The 11,169-nt window shown below is 42.9% G+C and overlaps 1 protein-coding gene across 1 annotated transcript in view; it reads left to right on the forward strand.

Annotated features, from left to right (window-relative positions):
- The window catches only part of spred1 (sprouty related EVH1 domain containing 1), a 45,015-nt gene that overhangs the window by 32,473 nt on the left and 1,373 nt on the right, over positions 1–11,169 (forward strand). The window contains exons 5-6 of the mRNA XM_061696132.1: positions 4,897–5,052; positions 7,393–11,169. The exon at positions 7,393–11,169 is cut by the window's right edge and continues 1,373 nt beyond it. Of these exons, the coding sequence (XP_061552116.1) occupies positions 4,897–5,052; positions 7,393–8,061 (825 nt within the window). The 3' untranslated portion in view covers positions 8,062–11,169. The remainder of the gene's footprint in view (positions 1–4,896; positions 5,053–7,392) is intronic.

The following is an 11,169-nucleotide window of genomic DNA, read 5'->3' on the forward strand; positions in this document are numbered from 1 at the left end:
CTGCCTTGCCTTGCCTATGGAGCAATGCCATTCTGGCGCTTCTAAATGATGCCATTTAGCTATGATGATGATGTCATTTGCTATCAGTGCACTGTGATAATTGGCACCTGCCTCTCTTAAGAGCAGTTTTTCGAGTGTGCTGGCCCTAGTTTTTGACTTCAGTGTTATGCAGGATGGGCAGATACATCCTATTCATATGCAGTTTAACAAAAACGTTGCTTTTATGCAGTAGCTGTCTTATCCCAAATTATCAGAGCGATAGATTTCTTTTCTGTAACTGGTTGTTTGTCTTCCACTAACACTTCCAATTCCAACAGTTCAAACTTCACTTTGCCCTTGTAGTGCTCTCCCAAATTTTTACACCTGTTGTGCGCTCAATCTGTCAGAGTGGGTGAACACTCAATTTCGCACCCTGTATTTAGGATCTCCGTAAAAAGATCGCAGTCTTATTAGATCATGTGCAACATGCCCACCAAGAGCATGTGGAATCTGTTAGTGAACATGGAGTTTAGTGCCCGCTGTTTGGGATCATGGTAAATCAGGCCCTGCAAGTTTTGAAGGACACTGTGGAGATTATTGTTTAAAAAAAAAGATGTAAAAAGACACATTTTTGTGAGGGTGAGCGGTTCATAAATGCTCTTCTCTTGAGGTTCTTGTGAGTCATCGCAAGTCTTCAAAATAACGTGAATGAGGTAGGTTTAGTCTACAGCACAATTACATGTTTTGAAGGGCAGCTCTGGTCAGTGGATATATACCTGTTAAAAACACGGTGCAAAAAAACACGTTTTTCTAAAGGCAATCGACTCTTGTGAGTCATCACTTGAAACAAATTGAATGATGGAACTGGGTTATATAGCCCAAAAATGTGTTGGGAGGACAGTTTTGGCGGCCAATTAAGATACTTATTAAAAGCATGTTATAAAACAGTTTTTTCATTGGCTGTTTAGGTACTTTTAACATAATGTGCAGGATTACATGGAGAATCTTATGTCATAGTGGACGTTTATCATTAATGGAGAAGCTTACTGTTGAACTCAATCGTGTTCCAAAGAGATGATTCAGGCCGACCTCAGGCCTTTCTGTTCCAACGCCATGTGACGACGGAAGTATACGAGATGCTCCCCGGTGCTCGTGCGAGGCCAGGTTGCTTCACTTAAACCCCCTCCTCCCTGTCCTCCATCCTCCTCCCTCACCCCCAGCCACATCTCTGGGGTCAGATCAGCTCCAGATTGGCCCCCACGCATGCCTTAGAATGGCGGGGTTTAGGCGAGAGCTTCAAAAAGGAAGCCAGAGTCTGTTTCTCATTTTGATCTCCCCCCTCCTGCACCCTTTGCTCCTTTCTCTCTTCCTCTCACATACACATACAGCTGTCATCTGGCTTTTTTAAGTTCTCTGCTGCATTTCTCCAGCTGGAGCTGGTTTATGACATTCTCTCTGCAGTCTCTTTGGCCTTTGTTTCTTTCTTATTTTCTTTCTTTCTTTCTTTCTTTGTTTCTCTCCCTCTCTCTATCCATCTCTCGCTCTCTGTTTTACACACACATACACACTTGAATCCAATGTGAAGTCATTTTTTCCTTTTTCCTTCACTCCTTCTACTGTCTTGTCTTCCTAGCGTAGACACTTGGTATGTTTGGAGGCATCCACACGCACATACTTTGTACATGCTCTGTGTGCAGCTCAAGGGGGAGACTGGAGGGGGTGAAACTTGGGGAGGTGGGAGAGAAAGAGGGGAAAAAAGAAGTCAAAGGAAGCATCTCTTAGCAACCACAGGACAGTAATTACTGTTGCAGCAGCTGGGAGAAAACCAGATTTCCGCTGTGCGTTAAAGCACTGGCGTGGGCTCCTTTCCACCCGGCACTGACTAACCAGGGCCGGAGGCCTCCCCCACACAACACTGAGAGAGAGGACTAACCCAGCCTTGATGAGATCAGGGTGGTGTGTGTCTGTGTGTGTGTGTGTGTGTGTGTGTGTTGGGGGGTGCACACGCTTGGATCGGGGTTAAACTATTAAGGTGCGCATATCTGGAAAGAGTGGAGCAACTTTGAAAAACTTGAGAGCTTGGTGGTATCAAAAGTAGGCCTCAAAGGTTTTACAAGAACCATAAAAAGACCTTTCCTAAGTATCTCACTAGACCTCAGTCAAGCACGCATCAAATAATTCACTCTCCTTTTTTATTTGGCTTTTTGTTTGGCTTACTCCAAAAGAAGTACCAGCATCAACAAGGCATCTTAAGTGAAGAAGAAATTCCAGGCTAACTGCTAACATTAGCGGCTAATTCTAGCTAGCTGCTATAGTAGTTACTAATGCCTGGATCAGACTATAAGACAAATTTGGTCTAGTCTTGTCAGAGTCCTGTCATAAAATCACAAGATGTATTCCAATACCACCGTATCCCATCTTTTACGATCACTGGACTTTATCTTGTCAAATCAAACTCTGTTGTGGAGGCGTGACCAGAAAATGTGACACCTCTCACCATAACCAGATACAGCCATTACCATGGCGAAAACAAGTTGTTGTTAAATAATGGATCGCTGCGGCACTTTTTTAGGGAAAAAAGAACAACAAAAGGGGGGAAAATGTGCGGTATCCCCGGGTGCTTAGGAGATGACGTTTGGGGCTATTCATTCAAGGATGGCTTGAGGTATGTTCACGTACTTTTAATATGATATGGCTTGCAAGGAGGCAACAAAACGTTATGTAGCCTACCAAGCTAGTGCTAGCACTAACGTTTGGATGTAAACATGCCGACGTTCTGTCCAATCATGTTCTAAAGCTTCGGTAAACATTTTGTGCGTGTGAATAAATGATGACAACGGCAGCAAATTATGTTGACAATAGCAAGCACAGAAGGCGATGCACGGGTCACAATACGCAATCCTATTGGTTGACGTCAAGGTGCGCTGTTGTTGAGTTGTCATTGATATGTCCCACTACATGGGCAATATATATATATATATATATATTAAAAAAAAAAAAAACATAAAACATGCTAGACTTTTCGTTTTTGCCGTCGTAGGGCTGTCATAGGGTTAAATTGTTGGTCGTGGATTATGTCACAGTACAAGAAGTTTTGTTGTTCATGACAATATATTTCGGACCCGATCTGGGAAATCACCTGTGATAGCTAATCGGGCCAATATCGGGGCTAAAATCCTGTCGTCTGATCTAGGCATAAGGTAAGGGGTTGTACTGATTTAACGATGGCTTGTCTTTTTGAACAATTAGCATCTTTTACACAGGGATGCAGCAATATTGCCACATCAGAGCCATCATGGAATAGCCAGCATTTATCCGCCTTTGTCTTTTAAACTAAACCCAGGAAAGGCTGGACACAGCATTTCTTGTATAATGTCAATGTTTAGCTTTTATCTGGAGCAAAAGCTTAGATTTAATGGACTGCGGCTGTGCACTTAATTTTGGAAATCCAACCAGCTACATCTCTACATAGAACAGCAGCAACATATACCTGTGTGCTCACGTTCGCCCCCTTCAGTGAGGCAGAGTGCTGTCTGCCTCACTTCACGCTTTATCTGCAGTTTCACGCGATCAGAAATACTGAATATGTAAGACACATATTAAATACAATAGCCTGACCATGGACAATGAGAGTGCATATTAAGAATGTCTATTGAAGACATTGAGGCACTTGACAATTACAAGCCACCTCAACCCAGTTAATGACAGATTGCACAATCTGAGGTGAAGCTCTGCTACTTGCTGCCATACTTCACATCTGGCCCATGTATTTAAACAGGAAATAGTATAAATCATGGACGTTATTGGATTTAATAAGAAAATCAATATAAAGCACAGACCAGAGAACGAAAATTGAGAATTTGATTTAATAATTTGCTTGTTTTTTTTTAATTCATCATAACATTTTACAATAGTGATGTACCTCTTTTTACACTTCAATGACATGCACAACTGGTAGTTTGGCCATGGAAGGGATCATTAGTTCCTTTAGGAGAAATATTTTTGTTAATCCAAACAAAATAGAGGTTGCACAGGCCCCAGCATCCAGGAACAGAAAGTCTTGTACCTTTTTAAGTTTTCCTACTGTAGTTCTTTTTCAACAAAGCAACACTTCATATGAATCAACTGCTAGCTGCTTCATAAATTTATTCCAACTTGGACACGACTTTGCATCCGTGATGGGATGTTTGGTGCGTGGATGAGCTAGGAGGCGCTCGGATGCTTGTGCTGACATAATGTTGGCTCCTGATGTAATATCCTCCCCCATATTATCTCTCTCTCTCTCTCCCTCTCTCTCTCTGTTTCTCCCACACCTCTGCATTCATGAATCATGAAATAGCCGTCACATTAGTTGCCATGAGTACTGAAGTCTTGGAACTATTTCACAGTTTTGTTTTTTTAATCAAAGCCTGTTTATATATAATCTACGGTGCACAGGCCTGAAATTCATATTCCCCATACAGCACATATGTTCCTACGCGATGCAGTCTGCGGCATTCACAAGATACTATATATAGAAAGTTCAGCCTGTTGTCAATGGTGAGATCCGTCTCGTTTGGAGACGTTGTGAAACGAGGCTTCAAGAGTACTCGTTGAAGAATGCTTTAGTTAATTTGAGATAAAAAGTGTCCTTTTTATTTTTAGGCTTGTGTTTGTAGCTTTTTCATGAGTTTTGTGGGAATGCACAAAAAGGGCTGTTGGGAACTTTGAGTTCTCACACAGAAGGTCCTTTAGTCATCGCTGCAGCACCCTTTGACAAGCATAGGTGCAGTATACCCTCTGGTGGTTACAATTGGAAAGCAACCACACCAGTGAAAACAAAATTGATCTGGTCATGAAAAAAGGTTTTTGTTTTGTTGTTTATGCTAACTAAAATGGTGGCCTCATATCTCAATGTGTTTCTTTCTTTGTCTGTAGGCTTGTGAGGAGCCTCCCTCCATCTGTACGCCCAGGAAGGAGCCCTTCTCCCCCCTGAACAATGTGGTGTCCACCGAGCCCTTCAGGGGCTGCTATGTACGCGCTCAGCCCTTTGACGATTTCCCCTCCAGCAACCGACGATACCTGCCACCACAGGTCTGATCCTCATACCACACCCAACTATCTATTTCGGCTGAATGGACAAAAGTCTTGAGTTACGTGAATGAGAGTTTAGCCGGACTATTTGTGCCCCTTTTCCACTGCACTGTACCTACTCGGCTAGACACGACTCTACTTGCTTTTAATGCGTTTCCATCTGCAAAACCAGGTCAATCAAACCTAATTTGTACAGCACCTTTCATACATAAAAATGTAACACAAAGTGCTTCCAAAAAATGGCTTTTACGGTACCAGCGTTACGAGTCAACGCTCAGTTAGTTTGCATATTGGTATAAGAATACATGGTCACACAGCAAAAGAAGGCAGTAAGGCACGCTCAGTTACCGTCGGACCTCCTGTTTTTCATTGGATTGCTTTAAATGTATGGCCGAGAATTCTTCTTCATACTAATATTTATTGTAATTATGACTTTACTGTGGGCAGCACGATGACAAGCACAGCCGCCTCACAGTTCTGAGGGTGGGGGTTTGAATCTTGGTTCTGGACCTCCTGTGTGGAGTTTGCATGTTCTCCCTGTTCTTGCGTGGGTTTTCTCTGTGTACTCTTGTTTCCTTCCACATTCGATGAACATGAATGTTAGGTTCAATGAACCTTAAATTGTCCATAGGGAAGTGTGAATGTTTCATTGTGCCCTGCGATTGGCTGTCAACTAGTCCAGGGTGTACCCCGCCTCTTCCCCGCGGTCAGCTGGTGACCCTAATGATAAGGGTATAGAAAATTGATGGACTGTGTACTATTTCTAGTTCCTCATCAGACAGAGTCTAAGTGTACTGATCCGGTACAACATGGATGATGTAAACGAGTGCTGGTTAAGTGCTGCTCGGGGTGTCATTGTAACATCGCACAATATACAGCTTAAAAACTACAAAACTGAACACACAGGCTAATGTTAGCGTATCCTCTTGTTTTTTGAAAAATCTGGCATTCCTCAGCTGTGACAGAGGCAGGACACCACCTGCGTGTAAGGGGTTCCGAAATACCAAATACCTGCTACTTCCTTCTCCCGTTGACAGGATCAGTTGATGATATCAGACAAGTATTTTATGAAAGTGGTCACTAAAGAGCCGTTTCCCCACCAGGCATGAGAAAGACTGGTTGTTATGCAAAACCGTCATTTGCCAAGCCACACTTGGCAACAACAGCAACTCTCATGTGACCACCCCAAGGGGACACACCCACCAGACACATGAATAGGGAGGGGCTCCACATCTAAAATAACTGATAACTGAATAAACCTTTTGGATTAAAGGTGAAAGATTTGCAACAACCAAGAGTCGTCCATTTGCCTCGATTCAACTTCTGCAGATTACCATGACCTGGATGACTGAGAATCCAGACAGAAGAATTTTATACATCATGCCAAACGTGGGCAATGATGTTGTCACTGCAATTATCTGTTTGTTGCTGTGGATTGTAAGCACACACAACTGCGGCACTATCCTGCCTTTGCTGGGTTCTTAATAAAAGGCAAAGTCAGATAAAGGTGTACATTTTGCAGGACCTGTGTGTAAAACAGGCTGCTGTGACTTATGTGGATCCTGCAGCATTTTACTCCACAGTCTCTGCTTGGCTGCAGCGGTCCATTTTGTTGCTGACCTCAGTCTCCTTTCGGATAAAAATGGTCTCTTTTGCGGGGGTTTCACACAGGCCCCATCAGAGTTACGGTTTCTCTCAGGAGGCCATTATGACTGACTGTGAATATCATATTAATGTATAATCGCCCTATTAAATTATTACGTATACTTAATTGCCCTTGCAGTTCTTTATATATATTTTAATAACAAATAGAATTTAAAACCAGAAGTCATGGAAAATAGTGACAACCAAATATAAATACTAAAATATATATATATATATATATATATATATATATATATATATATATATATATATATATATATATATATATACATACACTTTTATTTATTTATTATTTTTTTTAAGCACAGATTTTCTGCCAAAATGAAAAGAATTAATCCATTTAGCAAGAAGCATGTAGACACACTATTTGCTTCAGTGGTCCACAAAAAAAGTATGTAGTGGGCCGGATCTGGCCCTTAGTCCTTAAGTTTGACACCTGTGCCTTTAGGTGTGAGGGTTACGACTTATGCGTTCAGTGCAGCATGGTTTTCACTTTACTATTTTGAAGTGGAAAACAGAGGCGAGTAGTGACTACTGTGCAGTGGAAAATAGGATTATTTTTGTTTCTTCAAATGTTGATCTTAAAGTTTGTGAGAAATTATTTTATCAGTACTATATATAATTATTTGTGTCCAACTATCTTAACTGGTTTCTCCATTGTCCCGGTCTCCCAAGGTTTCATTCAAGTCCACCCGCCACGTCAGCTTTCACATGGACGAGGAGGAGATCGTTCGAATCAACCCGCGCAAGGACGTGCTCATCCGTGGCTATGAGGACTACCGCCACCCGGTCATGTGGAAACAGGAGGCGGAGCGCGAGGACCTGGACTTCCCGGCCACCTTCCACAAACTGGACAGTAAGAAGTGCGAGTACCTCTTCCCCGACGGCGCCGGCGGGGACCCCCACTCGGGCCCCGGTCTGGGCAAGGACACGGCCATCAAGACTCAGCCCTCGCCGCTGCTCAAGTCCAAGAAGGGGCGGCGGCGGCGGGAGGACGGTGAGCGCTCGCGCTGCATCTACTGCCGTGAGATGTTCAACCACGAGGACAATTGGCGGGGGCAGTGCCAAGATGCCCCCGACCCCATCAAGCAGTGCATCTACAAAGTCAGCTGCATGCTGTGCGCTGAGAGTATGCTCTATCACTGCATGTCCGACTCGGAGGGCGACTTCTCGGACCCATGCTCGTGCGACACGTCCGACGAGCAGTTCTGCCTGCGCTGGCTCGCCCTGGTGGCGCTCTCTTTCATCGCGCCCTGCATGTGCTGCTACCTGCCGCTGCGCGCCTGCCACCACTGCGGCGAGGCGTGCCGCTGCTGCGGGGGCAAGCACAAGGCAGCCGGGTGACCCTGTGCCGCCCCTCTGGGGCACCCTCAAAGCTAGCTAACACAGGAAGCGGATCAATTCAACGCCGGCATCCTTTTTTTCCACCCCCTGCCCATTCTCTCGGACAGGGCGGTGTTGTTGAACGCCAGCTCTTGAGGGCTTTTGGAGATTTCAGTTTGCGTTTGTCGCCGACGAGCTGCAGAGGAGGACAAACTTAAGCATTGCGTCGAGCTAAGTCCGGACGAGGAAACGAGGACACTGAGATTACTAGACTTGGAGATGTTACTAAATGCACCACATTCTCTCACACACACACACACACACACACACACACTCACACACACACACACACACACACACACACGCACACACACACACGCACACACACACGTACACACACATGCGTCTAACTATGAAGGAAACTTGTCTTTTTGTACAGAGACAACAACAAAACTATTCAGAAAAATAACTTGCTGTTTGAGTATGCTAAAAGGGATACATACGTTCTTATGCTTATTTTCTGTGACGTTCCAGTCGGGTAACAGTGGCCTTTCCTTCCCTTCATGACAGTGTAATTATTAGACAGAAAAAAACGTGCACTAGACATGACGTCACCCCTTCCCCATTTTACCCATTGAGTGTCATTTAAACATCAGTGTGATGCATACATGGCCACTTTATTCCCTCGGGCAACGGCCTCACATTGACCATTTTGATTGCATTCCAAAATAAAGGGACTCAATCCATTTGTCAGAAGGGAAAATGGTAACTTTTTACCATGCCGACTTTCCCTCAAAACGCTCCAAAATGCCGTGGAAGATGACATCTTTACAAATTTGAAAGCCCACCTATTTACGACATTAAATTTATTTTATTTATTTTATTTTATTTTTTTGAATCACCCCCCCCATTTTCCTGTTAACGTTCTGATTCAAAGCTGAAATTTTGCTCAACCAGCAAGTTTTGTTTCGGTGAGTGAGGGCTGGCGGTGCTCCTATTTTTTTTAATTTTTTTTTAAGAAAACAACCAGGCACTTAAAATGAGGCTTATTCTTTGAGGCACCCTTCTATGATTATGGAATTAGTCTGAATAAAAGCACTGCTCTCCGAGCTTTAGGTTGCAGCACCTCTCCACCTCTAAAAAGTCCTGTGTTTGTCCCACAATTTTTTTTTTTTTGTATTTTTAATTTTGTTCTCCTTTGTCCCCTCCTCATGTCACCAGTCCACTCCTTCATGTGTCTTCGTTTTAATAAGCCCTGGATGAATGAGCGCATTGTTTCAGGAATGTTGAGTATCTCAGCTACTAAGTACATACAGATGGTGTGTGCGTGTGTGTGCACGTATGCGTGCGCACGGAGGCCTTCACATGCACTGGTAACATCCTGACTGACGACTCTTTCGACAAATGCGTTACAAGAATATTTGATCTTTGAGAGACTCCAGACTTCTCTCTCTGCAGCTAGCAAGTTATTAGCATTCAGAATAATCTACATGAAAAGTGTGAGATGGTTAAGAAAAAAAAAAAAAGGCAATTTCCTGTGACACAGTACAGTTGGTGCTGGTGTCTTATTGGAGCTCAATATACCAGCAAAAGACTTCTGGCAACAGGAAGCATGAATTTGTATTTATTTTTTTAAACAAGTTTTTGCGCGGATGAAAGACTCAAACACATCCAGTATGACCGTAATAAAAATAAATGAACTGAAGACCTGTCATATTGCAGGGGGTCCTTGGTTTACGAAGGAGTTCTGTTCTTATGGTGACAAAATAACCCAAATTCATATGCGCATAGTATATCACTTTTTTAAAAGTGTACTCTATCAATAATTACGCTAGCGCATTAGTAAGTGAAATACACTTCTAGGCCATGTATATAAAGCATCCCTTCTCTTAGCCAATCAAATGAAAAACAAGTAGGGCAGTAACTGTGTTTTCTTGTAATGCATGACCACAAATTCTTACGCTGAGCAGCAACTAGTTCACTGCACGTCGCCTGTAACCTCAAAACCCTGCATGTTGGCGAGGCTGCCGTAAACTGAGGACCCCTTCAAATCCAGTTTTGTGCTGCATTCGAAACTAGTGGGAAATCTGAAGTAATCCGACCTCCATGTATTGCAGTCAAACGTAAACAGAAAAAAAGCATGACTGACCAGTGACCACCATGATAAGCTAATATTTGCTTTGTTTGCCAACCATGTTTTTTTTTGTTTGTTTGCTTATTTTTTAATTGGCTGAAAAGCTTCATACGGAGGTAATCTAGCGATACATCTACTTGGCAATATCCACATATAGCTTATACAGCTCTGGAAAAAATTAGGAAATCTCTGCAAAATTGTCTGATTTTGCCATTTATAGGTATGGAAGTAAAACAATTTTTTTTTCTTTATTGACAACATAAACCACATATTTGAAATAAAAATATTGTCATTTAAAGCATTGATTTGCAGAAAACGAAAAATCATCACACTACCAAAAAACCTTTTTTGCTTAGTTTTTTTTTTTAAATCTTGATTTTTCTCCAGGCCTGTATATTTCATTTGACGTTTTACATTCATAGGGATTATTGCATGATGACGGATTTGTACGTCAATTTAGCCATTTTAGTAGAAGTGTTGGCGCTGTAATGGGCGGGAACGACACCTGTTGTGTTCAAAATTCGTATTTTATACGACAACAGACGTTTGAAAGCGTGAAGGGTTCCGCGTAGAAGGCAAAGACGGATGACTTCCGCATCGTGTTCCACCTCTTGACGTGCCAATTTTGCTGGATCAGCGTGTGAAAGAGTTTTCAGATTCTCTGATAAAGTTGCTGCGATTGGCTGGCAACCAGTTCAGGGTCTAAACCGCCTCCTGCCCGATGATAGCTGAGATAGGCTCCAGCACTCCCGCGACCCTTGTGAGGATAAGTGGCTCAGAAAATGGATGGATGGATGATAAAGTTGCCAGAATTCACGATCAATGAAGTATCTTTCCATAGACACTCGCAACTTCTCTAAGTGTAGTCTTCTTTAGACAGCAAACTGGTTAGTGATTGCAGCCAAGTAATGGACTCAATTTTACCGCCATTGCTTTCAACGTGCGATGAATCAACAATCAATTCAAGTCCAGGTGAATTCTTAGCAATCCATCGC

This window comes from Phycodurus eques, chromosome 14 (assembly GCF_024500275.1).
Source record: "Phycodurus eques isolate BA_2022a chromosome 14, UOR_Pequ_1.1, whole genome shotgun sequence".
Lineage (NCBI taxonomy): Eukaryota > Metazoa > Chordata > Actinopteri > Syngnathiformes > Syngnathidae > Phycodurus > Phycodurus eques.